This window comes from Dermacentor silvarum, chromosome 3 (genome assembly GCF_013339745.2).
Source record: "Dermacentor silvarum isolate Dsil-2018 chromosome 3, BIME_Dsil_1.4, whole genome shotgun sequence".
Taxonomy (NCBI): domain Eukaryota; kingdom Metazoa; phylum Arthropoda; class Arachnida; order Ixodida; family Ixodidae; genus Dermacentor; species Dermacentor silvarum.
In genome coordinates this window covers 8133349-8160408 of record NC_051156.1, presented here as the reverse complement: position 1 = coordinate 8160408, position 27060 = coordinate 8133349, and the positions used below count along the sequence as shown (strand labels likewise).

General features: G+C 46.5%; 1 protein-coding gene across 1 annotated transcript in view; it reads left to right on the top strand.

Annotated features, from left to right (window-relative positions):
- LOC119443716 (3-oxoacyl-[acyl-carrier-protein] reductase FabG) overlaps nucleotides 1–26840 on the top strand; it is an 89061-nt gene extending 62221 nt beyond the window's left edge. Inside the window, exons 4-9 of the mRNA XM_037708426.2 lie at nucleotides 3173–3311; nucleotides 8378–8418; nucleotides 10537–10606; nucleotides 17024–17060; nucleotides 23170–23233; nucleotides 25975–26840. Coding sequence (XP_037564354.2) covers nucleotides 3173–3311; nucleotides 8378–8418; nucleotides 10537–10606; nucleotides 17024–17060; nucleotides 23170–23233; nucleotides 25975–26190 — 567 coding nt within the window. The 3' untranslated portion in view covers nucleotides 26191–26840. The remainder of the gene's footprint in view (nucleotides 1–3172; nucleotides 3312–8377; nucleotides 8419–10536; nucleotides 10607–17023; nucleotides 17061–23169; nucleotides 23234–25974) is intronic.
- The last annotated feature ends 220 nt before the right edge of the window (nucleotides 26841–27060 follow it).

The window sequence follows — 27060 nt, the reverse complement described above, 5'->3', positions numbered from 1 at the left end:
TTTTAAGTGCCAAAACCACCATCTGATTATGAGTCACGCGGTAGTAGCGGACTCCGGATTAATTTGGACCACCTGGGGTTCTTTAACCTGCACTTAAATCTAAGTTAACGGGTGTTTTCTATCGAAATGCGGCCGATGTGGCCGGTATTTGATCGCGTGACCTCGTGCTTAGCAGCCGCGTACGCTGCATGTACGAGTGAAAGCTTGCGAGGGTTAGCCGACGGTCGCGGCTCAATCTCGCGCGCGTGAGGGAGAAAAGTGTGGGCAGCTTGCACTAGTGGTGCAAGGCTGGAGTAAACAACGGAGCTGGAGATCGACCTAGTTTCTTCCAGGTTTTACTAGGCTTGCCTAGTTTTGCCAGGAAAGTGCTGCTAGGCACGATATTCCGAATGGGCTCGCCGCCGACGCGCTGATTCTCGCTTGGCAGCGTGACGCGCTTCAAGATGAGCGGCTTCTTCTTCGGGTGTCCGGATCTTCTTTGGTCGTCCCATGTCAAGGCTACATGTACTCGCCAAGAGTCAACGAGAGTTCTGCCGCCGTCGCGGCGGCTCCGAGCTTGATCTCCCCGGTGACGCCACGGCCAAGCTGCGCCTCGACACTTGCCGGGGCATGGCTGGTCGAAACCTGCCGAGCCGCGCCAGAGGCGCCTGCTGCAGTCACGGACACCGCGCGCGTTCGGCGCGAACGCGGGGAAACGGGGAAACGTGGACGGCGTTGGCAGCAGCTCTGCGCGTTGCCTCGTTGGTGCTGCTACAATTTCTTTCCTTTTCTCTCGCTCTCGTTTTCTCTGTCTCTCTCTCGAGCATAGCGCGCGCTGCGTGCATGCTCTCTTTCGCTCTCATTAACGTGGGCGGACGGACGGACGGACGGGTAACCTTATTAAGGTCCTGAGGAGCCAGCCACAGGGGGCCCCAGAGAGGCCCCTGGCTAGCTGTTGGCTAATCCCATGCTGGAGCCGGGAGGCCATGCCTCTCTGCTCTCTCACGGGCCCTCTGGGCAGCCTTGGACTGGTCTTCCTGTTTAGTGCTCGTGATGGCCTTCTCCCATTCCTCACTGTTGTTGAAGTCGTGTAACACAGGGCACTGCCAGAGAATGTGGGCTAAAGTACATATTTATTCCCCGAAATCTGGACAATGAGGATCCATCTCTGTGTGTAGTCTACTCAGGAAGCCTCTCGATGGGTAAGAACCCGTCTGAAGCATCCTGAGCGTACGGGACTGTGCTCCACTCAATTTGGGAAGGAGAGGTGGAAAACGTTGCCGCTTCCCTTTGTAATGTGGCGTAATTTCATGGAACGTAAGTAGAGGGTCACTATGGCCAATAGTCTCCGAACTCGCAGAGGTCCCACCCCCGTCGCGGCGCGTGAGTTCTCGCGCACGGCGGTGAGCAATCTCATTGGGGTTCAGGCGACCCGGCAGCACGTCGTCTCCCATGTGGGCTGGGAACCAAGTAATGTGGTGGACAGAGCCTGTATCTGATTTCTTTTTTAGAAGCGCTGCCGCTTCTTTTGCTACGAGGCCCGAGGCGAAGGCCTTGACCACCACGCGGGAGTCCGTGTAAATAATCGACCGTTTGGGATCAAGCATCGCGATTGCGATGGCAACCTGCTCAGCCATATCAACAATGTTAGTCCTTACCGAAGCCTCGGAGAGAAGTTCACCCCTGTCGTTAACCGCAGAGACCGTGAATTTATCCACACAACCATACTGGGCGGCATTTACAAAGGATTCAATGCCTGAAGTGTTCTTTAAAAACGCTTTAGCTCGCGCTGCTCGCTTTCCCTTATTGTGCTGCTCGCTTTCCCTTATTGTCACCTTAACGTCAAGTTGTACAATGTGCCTCAGGCTGAAGCTAGGTCGAAGACCCACTGCCTCCAGAAGACGTCGGCCGGCCCGAGAGCCCGAAAGTCTCACAACCTGCGATGCATTAACGACAGACACATAATTTACACATCACCCTCAATTCGCTTAGTTTACATCACTTTGTCATCCCTCCTAATTAGCTTCCTCATCCTCTTAATATGAAAACTCATCCTCTTAATGGGCTTAGTCATCCCTCATAATTCCAAATGTCGTGGGTTCGACTGCCACCCAAGGTCGTGGGTTCGAGTGCCTTATTTACTCTATCTTAATTACCTCTACCTTAAGTAACTTCGCCTTAATTAGCACCAAAAAGGCCGGGGGTTTGACTTCCACCAATGAAGGGTTCGACTGCCACCATAGGTCGTGGGTTCGAGTGTCTTAACTCTATTTTAATTACCTTAAATTAACTTTGTCTTCATGTTCGACTCCCACCAAAGGTCGAGCTTTCGTAGCCTTTTTGTACCTTTCGTGTCGCCGACGCGTTTTTGCTCAATCGGCTGACTAAGGCTTTCGCCTTAATATCTCAGGGAAGGACTAGACAAACACGAACAACTTGAACCTGTTATTTTGTGGATCATACGGCACCATTTCCTTGCGTTGGTAAGTGCTGACAAGCTGTACCGCTAAAACTGACACGAAAACACCCCATTAAGCATGGTGAAGCGATCACGGACATACCCCAGCTCTTTCTGGCAGAGAAATTAAATATGCTGCAGGCACCTGTCATACGCTTCTCGAAGTACGAAGCATAGGGCCTCCACGAGTGAACTCTATCAGCGAGGAAAAAAAAAGTTGTGCTTTCTGTGATGTAGTGTTATTTTATATTTCACTGATACGCTGTAGCATGTCACTGGCTTACGCGCAAAGCACCACAAGTGCAGATTTGTCAGATGATATTTCGACGGGCCTTGATAATGGAAGTAAATTCTTGGAGCTTTCTGGAGCCTTGTGCGTATACCTGCAGGCATGTTATGACGGACGCCCCAGAACAGAGAAAATCCGTGTGCATTCACAATTTGCCAGTGCGTGGAATGTGACCGGGTAGGCCAAGAAGCGTGACAGCGAACAGCTTGATACACCGCCGTATACCTTTTAGTTGATCGGTTTACTGAAGAACCGGTTGAAAATGTAATGACAGAAATGGAACTGATAGGTATAAGCGACATTTTATTGGTGATATCAGTGTGTGTTCATCTACGGATCGGATTAATTCTTACCTGGTCAGCACTAAGAAACTTTAGGCTTATTCCCCATTTTTTGCTTATTAGATTATTTCTTTCTCTTCAGCGCTTCTTTTGTTGATCATGCAGGTCAACAACGCTGGCATTCCTATGAGAGGAGGCGTGGATACCGCGTGTCTTGATGACTTTGATCGAGCGTGGGACACCAACCTTCGAGGGCCACTCTTCATGATTCGGAAAACTATTCCCTACCTCCGCCAAAGCAGAGGTGCGTTTCATGGAGAATTTTAGAGACGCAGCCGACTGCATGGAGAAAGGGTGATCGTTATTTTATCAGGTTTTAGTTTTATTGCCGCATCTGTGTTGACTACCGTGATCGTATCCACCTAAAATTTGGAAGTCGCAGTCCCGCCCAAAATGCGAAGCATTGATGGTCGAGCACAGTAACGGTTTAAGCTAGTTGCTGGGTGATATTCAAGGAAACATACTTCGCTAACTAGACGAGGACATACAACACAACGACAGGACGGGCGCTAAGTCCCACCCGCGTCTCGCCTTTGGGCCTCAATGCCGTAAATTTCTTTGAACATTGATGACCAAAGCAATGTATTGGATAATTACACGCAGCAAGGTTCAATATTTTGTAGGCTATACAAATTCCAGTAAATGTTCGCTTATATTAACTAAACAAACATGGTGTCGAGCGCGCACATACAAACATGAACAGGTCTCACTCGATGACCGCGAGCCCTCCCTGTCACAAAATGTGCTGCTTGGAAAGCCATCTGGTGATCATCTGCCTTTCGCTCATCCGGAAACAGAAAACTCTAAATTCCAGTAAAGCGCTCGTGATACTGCTATCATCGTGAAAAAACATCATTAAAACACTGTTACACACGCGCTGTCAGTTCCACCCACATCAAATTTTATAAAACTGCGTTGCTCTAACTGTGCAATTTGAGCTTCTGAAGAAGAGAGATATGCTGATTGGTTGTAAAAGTTGCCGGCTTCTATATTTTCATGTGGCCGCTTCTAATTTCTGCGATATGTGGAAACGTCTTGGTTCTGAATGCTGGACCAGCAGGATTCAGCCGTCTGTATCCTGCTATTCTCCCACGGGGAACAATGCCACTTGGGCTGTCCGCTCTCAAGACGCAGATCTCTGAACATCCACATTGCACCTCCCTCCGCAAAGCTGCCCCGCGATGAGCTGGAGCGACAGTACGGTGTTCTTCCTGGTAGCAGCTTGCTTGGTAGTGCCATCGGAGGCTGCAGCGCCGTGGGCAGGTCTCGTCAAAGTCACCGGAGGCCCTCCAGATGTTTGTTGATAATCAAGAGAATGCTGAACTTGCCTTCCCCGTTGTGCCCCATCTTCTCTACCATCATCATCGCTGATCACATATTTACGTTCCGGTTCTCCCTCCCCCTATGTAAAGTAGCAAAACAGCACGCTAGCTCATACCAACATCTCCACATTCCTTCAAATAAATTATCTCTCTCTTAGGGCCCTAAGCTTGGCTGGCTTCTTGCATGCAAACCTGGACACTCCCTTGACAGCATCAGGACGTAGAACCATGCGATCACTTCCGTCCTTCTGGATGGCGACTGACAAATTGCTTGCGGAGGGCGGGGCAATTTCCGCCTGACGACGGCACGACCCAGTCTGCTCGTAAAACTAATTTCGCGTCTCATCGTCTTCGCGAGGGCGAACTTCAGTGCATTGATTGGCGCTAATTGGTCTGTCATACTGGTCTGTCATAATAGTGCTAAAAAGACAAGGACAGACAGACATCAGTCTGTCCCTGTATTTTTAGTGCTTTCGAGGTTCCCAGTTCAGTGAATTCACTTACTCGCGAGTACAGCACTAACTTCCTGTCAGTAGACGAGTTGTCGAAGCGGCCCTAGACCCCAGGGAGACCGCAGATGCAACTACATCCACCAACGCTGGTGCAAAGTTCACTCTAGCCCTACCAGACTGTTGCTAGAGCTACAGGTGCAGTGGTAGATCGAGGACATTATGGGTCGTCTAAGCTGAGAACAAGTTTCCTCTTAATCGCATTATCTATGAAGTTCGCAAGTAAGAATTACTCCTCAAAACACTTTTGCCATAGCCTATGGCTGATGTCCGTGAGCCGTCGTTGGAACCCTCAATGAGAATCTGTATACGTTCTTCTAAAGATATCCTCTTCTATGCCACCTCGTGCAGCCTGGGCATCGCCGTACCTAGAACCTTCCCAGGTACCGGGGAGATGCTTGGCAAACATCCTACTCACTTTCTTTATCGCTTACAGCATCTGCTTGGCGACGCGGCAGCTTCCCTCGTTGTTCTGTTATTTCTGCCGTGTCTCCCAGCCAACGTATGAATGAGCCTCAAATACAAATTTAGAAAAATTAAAGTAAGTTCTGCTGTCTTACGTTCCATAATTCAATATGTGGTTATGAGGCACGGTGTAGGGGAGACTTGTTGCTTCGATGTGCGCGTCCTTGCTATTGGCCGCTGGAAGATGCCACGGTTGGCCGTCAGTAGCAGTGGCGGGCGACCACATACAATTAGTCACTCACCTCTTCCACATCCTCGATCGCATCGCCAGTTTGCGTTTTCTGGTCATTACCGTGCAGAGGTAAGCATAATCCCTGCGGCTGTGGCTAACCGGTGTCCTCGCGTGAAGTCAGCCTATCTTAAAGCTGTCAGCTATACCGTCACGAACACTTCCGGTACAGAAGACGATCGATCTTGGATGGCGCAGATGGTTCGAGAAGCTCTTCTGGGTAATAGATTTCAGTTACTAGGAGCGCATTTCTCGCGTCGTTTTTTTCTTCTCTTGTTACCTATTCTTCCCCCCTCCCCGAGTGTAGGGTAGCCGACCGGGCGCATCCTTGGTTAACCTTCCTACCTTTCCCTCATCGTTTCTCTCTTGCGTCGTTTAAACTTCTTGTGGACATGAACCGTTCCTGCTTGGCTGGTGGCATCGTCGGTCTAGTTCTCAACATCGTTCTTTGGTCCGTTGCCAAGCCCGGTGCCTCTACTGACTGAGTTTTGAAAATCACTACTCAGGCGCCGATGGACAAGTTCCCAAAGTACTCTGTGACGCAGTGTATTGTAACCAAAAGCTTATCTGTGCCCCGCCGCCCGCGCCAACTAGGCCCTGACAAGTACCGCGTTGTATGGCAAGAGTTCGAGCATATGCTACAATAGGGGGCATCATTCGTCTTTCATCAAGGTCGTTGTCAGCGACACTTCACATTGTGCCGAAGAACAACGACTAGCGGCTCTGTGGCGACTGCCGTGTAGTCAGTTCAGCCACAGTCTCTGACTGCCTACTCCACATATGCAGGGTTTTTCAACTATCATGTACCAAGATTTAGAAAAAATACTTGGAGGACGCTTAAGCTTCGCCTTTAAGAGTATAACGCGACAGCGTTATCCGGACCCGTTCGCATCGCATCGTTCGCATACGGCAAGTAGGCTTCATTCACTACAGCACTGAACGTGGGAAAGCCAGCTTACAAAGACCAAGCTTACACCGATCCCCTTAAAGTCGGCTTCACTTTTAAACTGAAATGCATTGCTGGAAAGACGTTTTTCCAGGGGCAATATACGTGGTCGTATATTAAAATGTGGAGGCCCTAGCACCATTTTTTATTATTTTATTAATAGTTTGGTATTGCCCCGACGCGCGCAGGTCTGGTAGAAATGTTTGAGATTTCTCGTAGCAGAATTAGGTTTTCTCGTACATTAAAATTACTATCCGACGGCGAATCCGACGCCGAATGGTAAAGTCGTACTTTACCATTTTTCTGACGGATTTAACTGTCAGAAATTCAATTTTTGTTCACCAAAACCTTGCACCACGTGGAGGGCCGGTGCGGTCTATGTGGTCGGATGATTTTCTCCGCCACCTTGATCACACGCCGGTTGCCGTCGACGGATTTTCTGCGACACGGGGCCTTAAACGCTATCGCGTTAATATACAAATGCCACATAGCAGGACAGAACCAAGGTAACGTTGTTTGCAGTCGCTTGGAGATACTCAGCTGCTGCGTCGCTTGATACAGCCTACCCAATTTTCCTTTCTTATTTGCCTGGGCTTCCAGGTGGCATAATGTCAAAATAAAATTACATATAAGCATGAAGGCCCGTTTGATGCACATAGTGCATCAAACATATTGCCCATGAGATATCATTTAGAGTCATCAGGCTGGTCACTTCTCAACATCACTGTCTGTCCCAGACCATGTTATAAGTGAATGGCGGCATCCGGTGAAGACGCAGGACCCGAGCACTTCGTTGTGCGGTGCGCCGCCTCTGGCCGAAAGGGGATCGCAGCGCAAGCCAATACCATTGCTTATTAGGAGCGAAGTTACCAAGAACTGCACATCATCTCAAGAGTCTTACCCTTCCTTTGGTGGCCAAGCCTCACGAGACGCTCTTTTTGAGCGTTACTATAAAGTGCGAACCCTCGGTATAGTGACAAAGCTGGTGCTATGCCTAACGGCGGGAACATGCGCTCTGCAGACGTGCAATTTATTTTCACCATAAAAATTGAATTTTACATGCACTGGCAATTTTAAAGAAACTGCACGTATCCAAACATCTTGCGCAGAGCTACTAGCAGTGCAGTAGTACAGCCGTGTACTGCTACTGGTGTCATCATATTCCTGTACGCGCTACCGTCAGTAGCCGCATTCAGGAACCTGGAAGATGAGATGGAATAACACCGGTCACGGCGGCGTACCTCGACGGAGTGTCGAACCATTTTTGCGCTAGAAACGTTCTTCTTTTTGCGCTGCTGAGTAAAGAAAGTGATAACGTACGTACAGTTACGCACACAGCATTTAATTGCATAATATATAAATGACCGTTTCCCTAAAGCATCGCGTTACATAGATTCCGTCACATAGATCCGCACGTAGGCGGGCATAGCAGCACCTGCGACGGCACCTCACGATGCTTTGCCCTATTGTAATTTCCCAATGAAACTTCTTGTGCTGTATTTCGCTATTTCGTAGAAAAGTTTAAAAAAAGTCAACCTGGCTTTATGAAGAACGCATTTCAAAAGAAACCCTGGTAAGTAAAATACAGGCAGCCATCACAATAAACATTCTGCAAACTATGACCACAAATAGTCACAAGTTGCGTGTGGCCGTAAGCGCTGACACATGCCTGTGTCATTCAGTAATTTTGCTTACTGTTAACCACACTGCACGGATACACTTCGGAACAATAAATCTACAGCGTCTGCCCTTGTGTCGTTCAATATCAAACAATTCAAATAATTATTGTTTCTTTTGACACCGTGTTACTTTTTCATTTCATGTCACTTTCATTTTCAGGCAACATCGTGAACGTCTCGAGCGTCGCTTCGCTGGCTGTGGTAAGTGCTGCAGAACTGAAGATAGTACATTCCTATGTGGACGCTGGCATGCGCAGTGACGCTATGTATGACAAGACGTCACAGCAGGAAAGTTCCGAGACCGAGAGATTGGGTAACCCTGGCTGAAATGTTTATCAACAACCGGAAGGTTAGCTCAATCAGGAAATACAATATAGCAATCTTTATCTTTTTGTTTTCATTTATTAATTCTCATAATTACTTAAGAAACAGCAAAAAAAGCACATTAGAAATTTCCCAAGCTCTGCGTATGATGTCGTGAATAAAATTTCTGCGCGCCAACCTCCTCATTCCATCCTCAATCTATATTTCCTCTCCGCTTGTTCAGCGTCACAAAGTTGAAATTTTATATTGTCGTAGTAGACCACGTACTCAGTTTTTAATTCTCGGGACTTTAAAAAATGGAACAACCTTTCATGCAGCAGATGTTGCAATCGTAGACAGCGAACAATTTTGCACGGCCATCGCTGATACTCAGCCCAGACTTGACATGATTTAACATCTCCTTTTTCGGCGTTCATGTCTGAATTCTGTTTGCATGTTGTTGCCCACTATCTTCTGCAATGCTGTTGATCTTGAGTATACAATAAAATACGCGGCAAAACGCATCTCACGATGATTGTCGACAGTAAGCATTGAAGCATCATAGCGACACAGGATATTGCCACCTTTGAAACGAGTTATGTATGACGCGTGTACTGCAGCGGGACTACGCTTCAGCGCTTCCTTAAGAACACTCAGCACCAACTTACGCTGCCGACGAAAAGCCTGGCTTGGCATCCGAAATGCATGGCGCACCGATGCGTACGAACGCTGAGAAACGCGTCAAGCTCTTTCTGATGCTTCACCCTCCTTGGTTGCGTAGTGATTTCGGCGTTGCGCTGCTAAGCACGAGGTCGCGGGGTCGAATCCCGACCGGGGCGGGCGCATTTCAATTGGAGCGAAGTGCGCAAACGCCCGCGTACCGTTCATTGGGTGCGCGTTAAAGAACCCCAGGTGGTCGAAATGAATCCGGAGTCCCCCATACGGTGTGCCTTATTATCGTATCGTGGTTTTAGGACATAAAGCCCTAGATTTATTTTTGTCTAGCGCTTCTTTCCGGACACGTTGTGCCATCTAGTGGCGATGCCGAGAAGTCCGCGCGTGGCGTCCGAGAAGAGAAGTTCGGCGCGCCTATGAACATGAGCGCTGCTCCCTCGCTTGCCGCACACTCCGTGGCACATCATCAGTGATCCAAGTTGGCGGCACGTTCATTGAAGAGCGGCACATACCCGGCTGCATTTGTGATAAGAGCTCCTTAGATTAGCTTGTCGTAACCGCGATGAGGCCGATGTCAACAGAAAGTTAGAACTTATAAAATGAAGCTGCAATTCTCTTTAGCTGCAGTACACTAGCGGCTAAGCTTCAGCTAAAACATTTTTCTATTATAGGCAGCAATCCCTTAGAAAATTAGGGTAGTTAATGGGGCACAAATTGTTTAGGAAAGAAGAAAGCTTTTCAAAAAAAGACAAATAATTTTGGTATTGTAATTTTTGGTTCATGGGATAAATTTTAACTTGTGAAACGGACGTGAAGCTGGTTAATCACTCTTTTTTTCATAGCGAAACAGCGAGAAGTGACACGGGTGACGAAGATAAATGGGGACAAGCACAGTTTTTGCCATGTGCCAGTGCACGAGAACCTGCCTTGAAGTTATAAAGCTTTGAGGAGTTAGTAGAGAATTTGCAGCCAAAATAAGTTTTGGCTTATTTACCGGTATTTGTTGCCATGTGATAAGATTGTGAATCTATAAAGATTCACCCGCTATGCCCTAAGCGCGTCCTGCAGGACCCAAATAAAGTCTGTCCAGTCCAGTCCAGTCTATAAGGATTCTAACAAGACACAAGTTACCTGTTTATTTCTTTTATCGTAGTTTTGTCTAATATTTTAGATGAGCACGTGCTTAGATTCCTTCTGAACACTCTTTGTAGTTAATGGAAATGTCAGTAGTGTAACTACCGCTAAGATGTCTCACCGAAATGTTGAGTACAAATAATTCTCAAGGTACGTTTATTAAACTTTATTGTCCTAAAAAGTGTTAGTGGTGTTTTATTTCAACAGGTGTACAACATGGCCCCTTACAGTGTGACTAAAGCGGCACTGGATCAGATCACGCGATGCGCAGCGCTTGGTGAGTGTCTGTCTCATCGTCACTCATCGCCTTCGAAAGAGAGGAGAGACAGATATGTCACAGGGGAAAAGCTGAGGTCAACAGTTCTGAAACAGCCCGTTGGAGCTAGCTTCTCTGCGGTAACATAAGGACAAGGGGGAGAAAAAAAAGGGTATGATGATAGTTACTTGAAAAGAACTGCATGGGCATACAAAAAAGAAGTAAAAAAATATGAAGGTACTTATAGAACAGAGCGAAAGGACCGGACTAGAATAGACAACACGAGCGCTTTTACTTATTTTTATTTGAAAAATACATACTGGGTGAAGTTGCACAAACAGTCAAATTCAGCACAGTGTGACACCTAATAATGACGTAACAGCCCAAAACTTAGTTATGTCACATAGTCTCACTACCAAATAAAAATTGTTAATCTGTGCTTGTGTCGGCTATTCATGCCCAACCTTTTATTCTTGTCCAGCCTAGTAAAGTTTTATCGCAATGTATCAACAAGCTAAGCTTTCAACTCACCTGCAGTTATCTTGTTGAGTACCACGATGGGGCCTTCACTGCCTGAATAACTGAGCATTTTGTCCACAGGTCAAGTACTCTCTCATAACGCCGCTGGTTGTCTATGCTTTCTAAAGATGTAGTCATTGGCTGGCTCTTCTAAGAGCAGCGGAACAACTATTGTGAGACGCTGCTAGCCACAGGGCGCATGTTTTACTGAAAGTGCTACGACAGCCTAAAGAATAGACAGGCCCATGCTGCAATGCTGTTAGATGTCATATATCGGCATGTCGAATAGCTAGAAAACTTGATATCGAAAAGTTTTCAAACACTCAATATGGTGAGCGAGGAATTGAGGTATAACTTGGCAACTGTAGCCAAATTCTGAAAAAAGTTCACGCAGCACTCCTCTGGGAGTTGTCTAAGTAGGCGTCAGCATTGTGCCACTTGCTCATATCTACGCAGCCCGGTGTCATTATCAATGTTATGAAACTTGATTCGATCAGTATAAACCCTTATCAACCCTCTTCGGTCGTTATCGACCTTATCAAACATGATCCGATCCTAATAAACTCTCATCGGTCCTTATCAACCTGGATGTCCAGCGAAGCTGTTGCAAAACCACTATTGCATTTGCTGAGGGGGGTATGCAATGCTTTATAGATGGTTCAAATGCTTGTTTTGAGCCTTGTTTTTTATTGAAACGTATGCTATTCTGTGTGTTGTATAGGTGATTTCAATGAATTCGCTTTACTGAGCTTCACTTTACTGAGCGGTTGTAGCCTCTGCCATACGTGGGTATATGAGTCATTGCATTTTTGCTTGCTTACGGGGATATAAACGGGAGTTTAGGGGGATATGAGCCATTGCATTCGTCATACGTGAAGGACAAATTTCTCGTTCGGTAGTCATAGGAATCCTAACACATAAAAAAAAGAAACAAGGCTTAGAAAGCGCGATACGTAATAAACTTCCTTACATTAAGCACGCAACATTACAGTATTTTATCTGGCTGAGTGTGTCCTTTCTTTCGCTTCATCTTCACTGAAACATTATGAATCCCCAAAAAACACTGATTGACGCCAATGTCGTCCACATCAATGTAATCATACTTGAGAGTGCCTTGACCACAGCACAATCATTTCTGAACTGCTTTCCTCTACTGCTTGTGCCAGTGGTGCGTCATTTTTTTTATTAGGACCTACATATATCGAAAAATGTTTTATATATTTATGTCTAAATCTTTGCACGTCAATTTCGACATGCCGTTCCCTCTAGCTTCTGCTCCTATTGCCATCTGTAAATTCCAGAATATTTGTTTTGTTGTAGTTTCTTGAACTAGAGAAATAACACAGTGATCTGACAGAACGAAGAGCTGTACAAAGAAGACACACAGCGTGTACATGGTACAAAGCGTTTATTTTGCCGGGAGAAATGACTTTCAAGCGAAGCTTTTTTTATCTATTTCTCCGCTATTTGGCGTGTTGTCGTCGTCGTATACAAATATATAGTCATGCATCTCTCTCGCCGAGTAGTAGCTGTCACTACTCTAGTCCCCATACTGTCGCTGTGAGAGATACGAGGACCTACACGAGGTGTCCCAGTGATTCGGCACCGGACGCGTCGCTTATATGGCTAACAGCTTTCCGGCGCTGGGCCAAGCTGGCTTTCTTCGTACAGTGCAAGCCAACGCTTTCGGCCGCCTACTTCGACGCTTCCCGTGCAGTCTCTAGAAATGCAGGATATAGTTGATAGTGCCAGAGAAAGTGATAGCTTCGAGAATGTGGCCTCCGGATAAAACTTACATTTGCTCTGCAGGGTACGCCCTTATGGCTGATGAACGTTAGGCCTCGTTCGCACTGCCGACATTCGTCCCGTCCAATCACAGCAACGTCCCCCACGTCCGTCAACAGAGAGTTTCCTCGCCGGTCTCTGCTCAGAACTGCAGACTTGTGAGGCCTTGGAGAATCACAGCCCAATTTTCAACAAAGCTGTTTCTTTTGAGTAGTTGCAATAAGAGTTTCAATTGCCTGAAATTAGACAAAATACTTTAAAACGTTGCCCGCATAAAACTCGCCAGTTTGAAACTTTGCCCGCGTATAAAGGTGTCCAGCATTTAAATAATATTTAAGACACCTGTATTTGATCAAGACACTTGACTTTTAATCCGAATTTCCCCCAGTGTTCCACCGCATTTCTCAGAATTTTGGATCTTGGTTGGATTTGTAATTCTGCCAGGGTAATGGTTGAGATTCTGTACCATTCCTAACAGACACCTACAATTATATCGAACACTTGCATACGTAATTTACTGCTAAGGCCATAATTAATCCACATGCTTCGTACTTGGCCAACACGTTGCCCACAACCTGCCTCAAACTTTAGCCAAATGTAACAAGCTGCCTTGTTTAGTTCGCCGAGGACACCGAAGAAACGGACTGTGAACTTCGTATAACGTACAAAAATACAGGAAGGACGAGGGTTCTGCAATTATTTGTAATGTCCCTAATTAACCAAAAAACGTATCGCCTCACATTACACATAACACTCCCCCAATTATCTCTCAATGTACGCTCGGGGTAGCGCAGAGTCATTCCTGGACACTGGAAAACATAGCTTAAAACTGCCGTATGAAGCTTTCGAGCACTTGCTGAAATATTTTTTTTTCGAAAGTTGTATTTGATTCACACGCATTTAATTTCGCACAGTGATTTGCGATAGCGGTCTCCCCATTTCGACTGTGTTTGACTTTGGTGGCATTTGTAATTATGCGAAGGCGGAGGACTAAACTTAGTGCCGCTCGTAAAACACACTTACAGCGTAAATTATTGCAAATACCACAATTAGGCCACACACTTTGAACTTCTGCACTTCACTCATAACGGGTCCCGCATTTTTACCAAATATGAACACGGTGCTTCGTTCATTTCGCCAAGGACGCAGGGAAACCAATCAAAAACTTCGTGTAATGCCTGCAAATAGAGAGGAAAAAAAAAGCACGGGATCAGTGATCATTTGCAAAGCTTCTTATTCTACCACCAAGGAAAGTTTCGCCACACATTACACTTTGCATGCGCCTCATTTCCACCAAATGTCAACTCGGTGTGACGTAGAGTTCTCTCCAGAAATGGAGAAACATAGCCGATAACGGACGTATGATATATACTCTCAAACACCTGCTTAAGAAATTCTTCTTGCAATAGCTGTAAGTAGTTTGCATACTTGACATTTGGCGCACTCATCACGCATGAGATGCTGCCCTTTCCTTCAAATAGTTTAGCTTTCAGGTACGTTGAGTTCTTCGAGGAGATCGGGCAAAGTTCCTGCGTGGTTCGTAATATACGCCTGTCAGGCTCTGCAACTCATGTATAAGTAATTTTATACAAAGTGTGTAATTAACCTATACAGTTCCAATTTCCGAACACGTCACCCATTAGCAGAGAATGTTCCCTATTCGCTGCAAATACAGAAATGCTACCATCATTGGTTCTTTCAGGGCAGAGGGGAAACTTTGTAAGCGTTTCACATGACTCCTCCATATAGGCACAAGACCATAATTTGACAGCTTTTATTTCAGCCCTAATTGGCGCACACACTTCAAAAATTGGCTGCATATCACCACTATGAGCCCCTACCCCATGTTCCTCTAAATGAGAAAGCGGTGAATAATTCAGTTTATTTGCAACAACGCGAAGAGAGAGAGAGGGTATTTACTGGCAAAAAGGTGGAGAGGTTGGCCTTATCCTCTGAGCTGCTAGTCTACGTTGGGGAAGGAATTTCGGTTAGCGACACAGATAGGATGTGAAGCGGAAGCAGAGTAGTATGATTAAGTTGATAATGAGAGCTGCACACTGCACTGTTTCGGTACAACGTGGTCGTGCACGCTTCACAGTCTATTGCACCGCATCCACTATTTTCGCAGCTGGCCGCGCCACTGGCGTATTTAAACCAAAGGGTAGGCACTGAAGGGCGTCGATTATTTGCCACAGACTTGATCTGCCTTGGTGATAGAATCCAGTAGGGATGTATAGGAGCACTGTCATTGTTCGTTTTGAAAATACGAGGGCCATGTCCGTGGCGGTAAGCATGACCATACGTTCGAGTCTGGGCTTGTGTTGCTCGCTTGACGCAGTGACAAACTGGCATATAACGTTTTCGAGTGCTTATATAATCTCGCCGTTCTGTTTTTGAGAATCTCTTTCCTGATGAATGCTAATGACGTGGCGAGGATTGGACAGGGACAGCTGTGTGAATCAGGACTTAAAGGGCGCGCTCGCGGCCGAAATCCGCTAGACGTTTGTGATGCGCTTTGTTGTTTTACAGGCTCATCAGGGCTTCGCTTACACCTATTCCCAAAGTTTGTGGGATCTTCCTACATATGATAATGACCGCCGCAACTAAACAAGAAAGATCATGCGTAGAATACCGGGTGTTTCAGCGAAAACTTTCAAAATCCTTTAAAGGTTGCCTTTGGCAGATGGCACAATTACAGTCCATCAGCTGGTCTACTCGAAGAGGTGGACATTACTTGCACAAAAGTTTGAAATTTATAATCCACTAAGTAACGAAAACTCACTAATTAATTTTTAACTAATTAACTTATGGACCATATTGTAATTTACTAATTTTAGCCGTGGAGTTCGCAAGACGGATCCATTTAGAACGAATTCTCAGGATGACACCAGTTTCGAGATATTAATTCCCTAACTTTGTGGAAGTTTACTTCTGTGCTTCAGTGGCATAAAGCGACGTTTTGTTACGAAAGTAACTGGAACGCCAATGACCACAAAGATGACAACGTGGCTCTAATGACCTCACTGATGAAGAAAGTGTACGCCGCCTGGCTCATAGAAAGATGGCACTCCGTATATTTGCGAGGGCGGAGGTTCCCCGTACAGTATTTGAGAGTAATGGCATAGCACAGGCTTGCGCAGCGAAGTAAATTGAATGCCCCGTGTTTTAGGAGCCAGCAGCCAGCAGAACTAGCTGGCCAATCAAAATTTTATTTTCCAATGTTGTGTCCGTATTTTTCACCTGAAATTTTTGCGTGCCCTTAAATATCGCGACATTTCTTAATCGTGAAATTTGCGAAAATTAGCAGCGCGATAAAATAAAAGGTTTTATGGTAAAGTATCTTTCGCACGAATAAAATCGCGGGTAAGGTTAAAACATTTAATTCCCCTTAATTCCGAACCATTATGAACCCCTATAAATCGGTTCAAACCAGTTGGAACCGTTATATTTTTGATCCGGAGCTGCACCTGAACCGAACAGGAAAATATACAGAAATCTGAACCTGAACCCGAACCGAACCTGAAAACGTTTCGGTTCGACGCCCTGCTCACAGGTGCGCCAGATTCTGCAAGTGTTCTTTGGTTTCACATAAGCTTGTTTATATAGTTACCTAAAGTCTGCCGTGCCCATCTGGAACGGTATACTTGGCCGAGAGGGGTCGCACAAGACGCGCCGTCGTCACGCAGAATTGAAAGTATACCCGAGAGCAATCTCTCGGGTTTACTTTCAGTACCGAGAATCTGGTTAATGATTTAAAGTATGTTGTTTCTTCAGTGCACGAACACTTACAGACTCTATAGTTATCATATTTTCACCCGTTCAGAGCTTAGTCAAATTAAATTCTTGGGTTTTGTAAGCCGTGACCATCATCTCATAATGAGCCGCGCTGTAGTGGAGAAGGCCGTATTAATTTTGACCCCCTGGGGTTCTTTACCATGCACCTAAATCTAAATACATGAGTGGTTTTGCATTCCGCCCTAGTCGGAATGCGGCCGCCGCTGCCAGAGTTGAACCCGCGACCTCGTACTCAGCAGCACAAAGCCACAATCACTGAGCTACCGCAGCGGCTGCGTTGTGAATCATGCCATTGTCATCGTTGGACACTACTGTTACGTGCCTTGTTTCTTCTTTCAGAGAACGCTCCACACGGAGTGCGAGTAAACGCCGTCAAGTGAGTCGAACACTCTCTCTATTCCTCAATGTTTGCACGCCTAGCTGACTCATCGGTCCATGCAAATTTACTGAAAGCACAGCGTGTTTCGCCCCAATGACGAGTGCAGTCGAACGTCGCAGTTACAAAATCAGACGGTGCAGCCGCTCATAAGCATCGCTCTTAGACCTTTCGCGCACTCTGATTGGCCGTTACTGCATGGTTTCAAATTGGTGAGCGTGAAAACCCGGTCGCCCAAGAAAAGCTTTGCTGGACAAGAACGCAGAGTCATATGCAAGTTCCTAACCGTTCATTCTGTATTGCGCATAAGCAGACACGAACACAGCCCAGGTAAAGCCCATAGGGTAGCTCATACATTCGAAGTCTCGTTTTCGAATGTATGAGCCCCCCCCCCCCCCCCCTTCCCCGCGTGAGCAGCAGCGCTTGAACGCCTAGGGAGCTTCGGAAGCAACATGGGACATATACGCTAAATACGGCACTTCTGGCCGATTATCTATGGGCAAGAGTGCTCCAGCTTTACAAATGTCCAACTATACGGTGGCTATGGTGGTGATGACTGGACACCCGGTCGCGTTCTTGCTCCCCAACACAATGTGTGATGGCTTGTATGTCGGCTAGTTGGTTTTGGGTGATCTTGAACGTCTTGAGGAGCGAAACGACGAGTGACGAGACAAGAATGTGTTTTGAGAAAAGCATTGAACGCACTCGAACATTTTTGCGAAGACACAAGCATCCTTAACGAGTACTGGATACCCCACCGAATAGTATAACACAATGTAACTACAACTTGCTTCCATTATTTGTATTTATGAGCGCTTGTATATTACGTGTCATACTGTTTAGTGTGCTGTGCTGAGGCTCCGTTTTGACTGTCATATCTCTGTGCGTGCACTATTTTTTAGTGTGTATTCTTTACTGGTTTACCTGCGCATCGCAGACTGCATCGCGGTCGTGTGTGTGTGTGTTTGTAACTCTGTTTCCGAACTCAGTGTGATGCGACTTGTCTTCACCTTTTATACTCGTCTCTGTATGTTCATGTCTGTATAGGACTGTGTGCTGTAGATTTTTGGCCCTAGGACGTTGTTTCTTTTCCTTTTCTTACTACATGTATATCATTTTATTTTGTTGCTTCTGCTACGCGAAAAGGAGTAGCGTCGCCATTATAGGGTGAGTACATCTCTCATTTTAAAAAAGAAAACAAAGAGAAAGAACAAGCAGCTCTGCAAAAAGTTTAAGAAGGTTGGTAGCCCGTTCAGCTTCTAGTTGACATCGATCAAAGACAGTGTCTACCTGAGTGAGTCCTGGGTGAGTATGAGGCGGAGGCACTGCGCACGGCACTCTGTCGCGTCACCCCTTGCGTGCGGGGAGTACGAGGAGCGTCATAGTGCCTAAATTCTTTACTGCACTACCTTCGGGATCGCCCCACATATTACAAGCGAAGCTTGTCTATGTCTAGCCTGAACGTCCGTGTCTGTTCGCAGAAACTATCATCATCAGCAATGACTCGAGCGTCGTCGTCTTCTTCCACCGCTGACATGTTGGCGCCGTTCGGTGCAATCACGAACGCGCTCGTGCCAGTGCTCCCGCGTTTGTCTTCGTCGTCTTCTTCCACAGCTGGCTCCGTTGCCGCTCATCATTCCAGCGTAGAATTTCACTTCTGTCGTCGTAATGGGGAGGTTGCGTTTATGGGGGTATGAGCCACTCATTGTCTTACGTGGCGGACAGATTTAATTTTGAAGCAATTTAATTTTGAAGAATCGCTAGTGGCAATGGCGGGCGGATGTTACTAACGACGCCACCGAGCAAACTCGAGACATCGAACTCAAGCGTTTGTGGTTCGACAACAACTTGTCCCTCATCAATGTGATCCGCTCCGACGAACAGCGACCGCGTTGGAAATGTTGAATGAACATTACTCTACTAGTGGAGAAGACCTTGGAGAATTAGAGTTTGCGTTACGTGTAAGGAATCTTTAATCAAGGAAAAACTGCCTGAGTTCAGCACTATGAACGCATACGTATACCCTCCATTTGTTGTGATGGTGATAAGCGAAGATCCGTCTTCACGGAGTAGAAGGGCCGATGAAATTTTTAGATTGTACGACCTTCGGACTCGCCCGATATTTTTACAGTGCACATACCCACCGGCGTGGGTGTAGACTTCACTACCTTCGGTATCGGTCCCCATGTGAGGCTAGAAACATAGGGATCGACAGATGCCCGATACAGAAAAGCGGAGGTAACTCGGTAAGAAAGACGTCGTCTTTAAAACTGTCCCACGTGGTGGAAATTAGCTAAACCGACCGTTTAGACATCGTGTTCACTGCTAAGATGCAAAAACCCGAGCGTCCATTCCGAGTGATAGTTTTCCATAATGGGACTTGGCGAAAATGTGTTGCACAGTTTTATTGAGATAGGAACTCTATGGACGCTCACGACAAATTTTAGCCGTCGCCGTGATGTGCAGAATGAAGTCAAAGTGTGATGAGAAGTAGCGGCTCACGCGCCGTACTCTGCGCGAGGACAAGCATGCAAGGGTGAGCCGAGAAGGAAGGTGGCTTGATGCTCACCGTGTTCCGGTGCACACAATGTTGGAGGTGACCTGGGTCACCTGATCACCTGGTCACCAATGTTGGAGGTCAGCGTGATCGAGTGCGTGCCAGTGGAGAAGAGCGCGCGTCTCCTCTCGACCAAATGTGGCTACGCATGGCTGTCCGCGCAGTTGAGCGCATACGCGGCCCGCGTGTGGTACCTTCGAGGCTAAAATTGGCGGTTGCCAAGCCTAAGGGCGAGAAGAGATGGCTGGTCGCTCAATTCCCCATGTCTTCCCGTGCACCTTGTCTTGTAATCGAAGTTTGGGAGACGCAGTGCAGTTAAAATGGTGAAGCGAACGGCCGCACGAAGCGTTCGCTTTGCGACAAGCACGCACGCTTCGCACAGCTGGTGCCCTTCTTATCATGCCAGCGCTTGATAGCGAATGCTCGTTGTCATCAAGTGAGATGTTTTCACATTTGTCTGTGCGCGCATGGCACCATGTTTATTTAGTTGGCAAACATAGGCTGCAATTTATACGGCCTATGAAACTACGAGGCCTACCTTCTGCGACTTATCTAAAATTCTGATATATAGGTATACTAATTCTTCCCCTTTCGGGCAAAACTGTGACTTTATCTCAGAAATATTTGAAGACTTTATAATCTGACGATCCCTTTCCCGTCATTCAAACACGTTGTCAAATTTCTTAGTGAGAACGTTACAGCCTTCTGTGAAGACGCTAAAAAATAATGAAGCTCAATACCGCTCAATGACTTTATGAACTGTGTTAGGGAATGTATTGACCGACTTGAAAAGTATCTCGTGAGGACAAGTCTGGCCTTTGCTTGCAGCCAAAACATTTCGAGAACTCATTTCCTTTTATCTGAACTCGACTTTCTAGACTTGGAATAGCAATATAGTTCTTGAAAAATAATAAACACATATGTACAGATTCCTTCATTGCGCCCCGCCCAAGCGCATTATTTTTGTTTACCCGTGATCGCGTCCTCGAGATGCACTTCACAGACACGCATCACCTGCCGCCTGACTCCCCACCCCCTAGGGCCGCCTGTGTTCGCACTATATCCAGTGCTTCCTTGCACTATGTTTGGTACCGATCAATCGGCAAGACAGCAGACGCCAACAGCAGCTCCAGGGGCGGGAAAGGCGCAGGAGGAGGCAAAGAAAGCTTTGCTTTAGGATGGTATATGGCTCTGTGCTTCGCTGCAAATGACGTCCAAGCGCATAAGCTAGTGGTTCTGTGTCACTGAGCGGCATAGAAGGCTGCTTGTGCTTTCCTGCGGGTTTCTGAAATACCCTCCACTCATCGTTAATCTCTTGATACAACGGGATCAGACGACGTGTGTGAGCAGAATGATTGAAATCCTTTCAATAGCCAGCAAACGGCCAGCACCGGTAAGAGCGAGCCCTGTATCAACAGGAGTCATATGCTGTAGGCGGAGGTAGCGGCAGTCATGCTGGTACCGTGCTCAGGTGCTGAACCAATGTATGAAGGCAGATCGAACTACTTTTGTAGCGCATACAGACGAGGATGCAAGAAGATACATGAAGAACACAGACACAGTGCTTTCATGCGCCGTCTTGCGTCCTCGTCTGTATGCGCTACAAAAATAGCCATACCAACAAGCGGTTCTGCTTGTTCGTACAAGCAGCGGTTCTGGCAGAACCGCAAGCAGCGTTCGACACTCGATCATGTGTTTGCTGCCGTCTTACCATCGTGGCATGACACTACCTTGCTAGTAAGTTATAGGGCCACTAGGCGTATACTGGTGAAGAAATCGTCGAGCTCCTATAGCGGATATGGCCCGTCTTTCAACGTCCCGCGCTAAATCTACTACATTTTCCTGTATCCAGTGCGAACGTTTAAAGGATGCTCTCGGTGATAGTTTTTTTACAGCGGAGCTGTATATGTCTACCCTCCCGTAGATTTTTCAATGTCCGTGCCTCAAAACTCCCGCGCCCTCTATGAAAAGGCAAAGCAGAGAAGTAAGGCATGTGCTGACACTTGGCGTAGCAAGAGGAAAGCTAGGAAACGGCGGCGACTAGCAGCGAGGATCGTGCTCGAGAGGCTGCCCGTAAGCGGCCGGCTCGACAGGAAGACGGGTTCCGCGAAGCGGAGAATGCGGCGAAGCGACGCAGGTACTACGCCAGTAAATGGGACGAGCACAAGGGGCGTATGCGAAGTTTCAGAGGGACTTTCTGGACAGACATACAAGCTGCTCACGAGGCGCAACTTCGGGACCGCAGACGTGAGCGAGAGCGGCGGGCGGCACGAGCCAACGAGGAGCGTGCCAAGGAGCCGGCCCGTAAGCGGTGGGCTCAGGTTTCGCGAAGCGATTATTGCGTCGGAACGACGGAGGTATCACGCTCAGAAGGCTGATAGTTACAGTGGTGCGGATGTGCGATTCCGCCGAGACTTCGTGGACAAAATGTTTGGCTTCAGTTGTCGTGTGTGTGACTGATTATGGTTTGGGGCCCCTTTGTGTGGTTGCGAAAACTTAAGAAATCTTGTGGGCAATAAGATTGCACAAAACAACACGTTTACTTATTAAGACGAAAGCCTTATATATGTCTCATTAATCAGTCGACCTTAAGCGAAAACGCGTCCGTGACACGAAAGGTACAAAAAGGCTACGAACCCTCGACCTTTGGTGGGAGTCGAACCCTAAACCTTTGGTGGGAGTCGAAACCTAAATGCTTGGTGGTAATTGAGGGGAAGTTAATTCAGGCACAGTTAATAAAGATAGAGTTCAGGCCCTCGAACCCACGACCTTTGGTGGGAGTCGAACCCTAAACTATTGGTGGTAGTCCAACCCACCACCTTTGTGGTAATGAAGGCCAAGTTAATTCAGGCACAGTTAATAAAGATAGAGTTCAGGCCCTCGAACCCACGACTTTTGGTGGGAGTCGAACCGTAAACTATTGGTGGTAGTCCAACCCACCACCTTTGTGGTAATGAAGGCCAAGTTAATTCAGGCACAGTTAATAAAGATAGAGTTCAGGCCCTCGAACCCACGGCCTCTGGTGGGAGTCTAACCCTAAACTATTGGTGTTAGTCCAACCCACCGCCTTTGTGGTAATGAAGGCCAAGTTAATTCAGGCACAGTTAATAAAGATAGAGTTAAGGCATTCGAACCCACGACCTTTGGTGGGAGTCGAACCCACGACCATTGGTGGAAGTCGAGCCCTAAACCTTTGGTGGGAGTCGGTACAACCACCTTTGAGGGTAATTAAGGCGAAGTTAATTAAGGCACAGGTAATTAAGAGAGTTAAGTGAGCTACTCGAACCCACGACCTTGGGTGGGAGTCGAACCGTTGACGTTTGGAATCAAGAGGGTTGACTAAGACAAGTACGCTATAGCGAATTAAGGGAGATGACTAAGCGAATTAAGAGGATGAGAAAGCGAATTAAGATTAATGACTAAGCGACGTAGAATAAGCGAATTAAGAGGGATGTGTACGTCATTTGTCCCTCTTTAATCAATCAATACTTGGGCTTTCGCCTTGAAGTCGTCTTAGAGATAACATAAGAGACCCTGTGAATTTTTTTGCAGCCCTGCCATCATTCAGACGAACATAGGGAGGAAATCCTACGTTACTCAAGAGCAGCACAAGCAGGTGCGTATTGCGAGATGCCATGTTTGGGGCGTGCAAGCGGGCATGATACGTGCTTTTTTCATTTCGTGTGTTTTTTAGGGCACAAAAATGATTACATAACAAACAGAAACAAGTGTGTAATTCAAAGCTACGGAGTAGATGTTTCCTAGAACGCTTTGCAAGTTTCGTATTGGAAGTGTTGCCCTAAAATAAGTTCGTGCATGCGAAGTTGGTTAATAATTATTAACAAGTTACGCAATTGAGCAGAATACAAAACATGGTGTGACTTGCTCCATACAATAGCCAACAAAATGCATTTTTTCACGTCCTCTTAGAGTGCTTGAGCATATTTTTATACCTTGGCTAAAACTAGGTGGGGCACCCAGCATATATGTCACACGTACATAACGGTACGTGCAATAGTTGCGATGTTTGTTAATTATAATCTTGACTAATTAAACAATTAGGCCGAATACAAAAGCAATAGTGTTCCTCGCTCCGTACAATATCCAACAACTTGCGTTCGGCCACATCCTCCTAGAGTGCTTCGATATATTTTTAAACTTTGGCTAAAATTAGCTGGGACACTCTGTATATTGTATGTTGTGGTAGGCAGTTTATTAGTTTTACGTTACATAAACATAGAAGTGTAGCGGATTGGGTTAGTTGTTACGTCGTGTTTACTGTGGAGGGTGGTATAGAGGATGCGAAAACTTCAAAACAGTGCGAAGTTGAGTTAGTTGGCACGTGTTTAGGCAAATTAACTGCGCACGGTGCAAGCCAAACGGAAAGAACAAACAAAACGCTGGCTATTACACGCAGTGACAGGATTGGCAGTCTGTACCTTTAGTTTGTCCTATCTCATGTGTTGTTACTCTATTTTGCTATTAGAAAAAATAATCGATGATCTTGCCCTCAAAAGATGACCTGTGAAAATAAACCATCGCGTGCGCATTTAGCGTTTTCGCAGCAAATGTTTTTTTTGTTCTCTGCTTAAAAGCTGTATTGACCGCTTTACATAAGTTATAAAAGTCTTCAATTATTAGTTTTTAATGCTGAGTCGCCGCAGGTATGCTTGTGGTCCTTATTTTCTTCTGAATCTAAAGCCGGTGAGGTGTGTTATCAATATAACACTAGTTATAAGACAAAAATAAATACCAAATATATTCAGTTTTTACAGTAAATGACACTACGCTTTGTTTTGGTCTTTCAGTGCCGCTTATATTGACGCCGTAGTTAAATGGGGCAGATTTGATATGTCCTTTCAAACATCCCCTTGAAGATTACCTAGGCGAGAAAACATTCGAAACTTCTTTTTGAAAGGCATGCACAGCTAGGTTCAAAGTAGCTACGCGTATTGCTTTAGAAGTCATTGACAAAAGGGCAAACGCCGAGTGACTGAAAGCTGGGACTATAGTGAAATTGTTACTATAATGCTCTTAAGGCCCGTCACCAGGTTTTGCCATTTTAAACGGACAAGCGCAGTGTGTACAATGCGCGCTGACGATCGTGTCTGCAAAATATTACACCGCTGCGCTCCGTGAAAACAGCTGAAATTTCAAACCAAATGCCGCGCGACTTTCTCAATGGAGCCACGCTCCTAGCCGGAGAATCGAGGTCAGACGCACAAGTCTGCCTATGTAATTAGCATTGCTTACACGTCACTCCCCATGACACGTGACTTCGAGAATTATTGAAGGCCACAGCAGGTATTTGCTTGATCTGTTGTTCATTACACGATGTAAAGTTTAGAGAAATAATAAAACCAACAAACCGAATGTCTGCGAGTCTTTGTTTTTACTCCGTGCCGGAGCAAGAGGGACGCACTTCCGTTTCATCAGGTTCTTCCAACGTCGTGAAGTCGTGCGCGCAGAAAAGCAACATATCCGCCATTTCCTACCGGGTCTGCCTCAGTGCTCGTGTGTGCTACTCGAAATGAGATGAACACAGAATCTCGCAAGCTCGCGGGCGAGATCGTCACCGGAGGTGCGCCGCGCAGCAAGAACGCCAGGAAAAAAAAAAAAAAAAAAAAAAAACAGGTGGGGCTCGAGTCGTATTCGTCACCACGATCTGAGAGGTTCTCCCATGGCTTCGGCATGGGAGAACGCAGGGAGGAACGTTCGCTTGCGGTGGCTGGACGGTGCAAGTGGAGAGAGCGTCAATGTTTGCGATGAAGCTCGCCTCCTGAAATCATGGGTTCGCTACATTCAAATATTTCTACCTCTGCTATTAATGAACTAATTTAAAAAATTATTCCGGCAGAACACTCCGTAGAGGGCACGCAAGAAGAATAGAGTTGCCTTTTACGCCCTTTTGAATATGACAGCTGACATTTAGATATCACCAAAATAAAACCCCCATAACTCCGGAGACCGACCAGCGTCTTCACCTCCATGTCAAAGTCGGCTTGAAAGTAGGTCAAATTAGAGACACGACATTTTCCTTACGCAAACTACAATTCCAGCAGCCAGTCTTCCCAATTGACCATCTGCTGCCTAGGGACCAAAATTTGCGGGAGAGAGGTTAGGTGCAAACAAACGGACGGACAAACAGACATACCAAAAACTATGTGGTGTTTCCAAATGCTGGTAGCAATATTACAATGTTAACAGCCCCGCGAAGCTTCTATTCTTTCAAAGTTGCATTTTCGTTCCATTGCAAGCTTCACTGTTCCATTTTTAAAAACAATATTGTGTGGTAGACGTGACGCGCTTTTTGGTCTCTGCGACTGTGCCATTGTAAATTGACTGGTGCTTCCGCAGTTGCTCGAAAGGGTGGGCCGAAGTGCACATCCTTTGGGACGTGTTGGGACCCCGGAGGACGTGGCTCGATGCATTGCTTTCCTGGCCTCGGACGACGCGGCCTTCGTCACAGGAATCACGATGCCCGTCGACGGAGGAATGCTGCTCACATCCAGCCTTTCGGGATCGGAACAGTGGGAGGTTCTCCATGGCACTCTCGAATGGCATAAGCGGTGACATAGAGAAAGAATAAAAGCTTGCTGGTTCGGGCTGATCAAGTCTGTGAAGCTGGGTTGTCAACATCTCCGCCCGTACGAACCTCACGACACGAAACAGACACTTTAGCTAATGGCAGGCAAGTACAGCGTGACCAGACGGAGACCGACCAGCGAGCGAGACAGGACGGTCGACCTCGTTCTTTAGATCTGTCTGCTTCAACTGCACGCACTTGCAATATCACACAAACTATTCCCAAGACCGAGGGTAAGGTGAACATAGGAGCCTGGTTTTGTAGATAGAACCATATGAAGCGAACAGATAATAAAGTCAAGAGAAGCCATAGGGGAAATTATTTGTAGTTTTTAATTGAAGTATAGAAATGATAAGTTAAATGTAAATGAAAGTGGACGAAGAAACTACGTGCCACCAGTGGGATCCAAATCCACAACCTCGGCATTACGCGTGCGTTGCACTACAAATTGTGCTACGGCGGCAGCTGTTCCCCAATCCGTATTCTTGAGTATTTATGTATGCGTAGATGATAAAACCAGGAAGTGTAAGCGAGCGACACTCCAGGCCATGGGGGCGTTTGTGGAACATCCTTTTGACCGATGGCGTCATGTACCACGTGAACATTATGAGCAGGCAGCTGACCAAGAAACCCTCGTGAGCTACCTGAAGGCATCGGGTTAACTGGATGCCTTCATTGTCACAAACATTAAAAAAGTCGCAGTTTCTCCCAAAAGGCGAAGCAGCAAATTAGTAGAGAGCTATGCGGAGTAAGGATAGTAGTTTTATCGGCTGCATAAATTTGGAAACATTCGCTTCCTAACTGAATTAATAAGCATGGCGTCAACGCGCACAAGCAAACATGAATAGATCACGCTC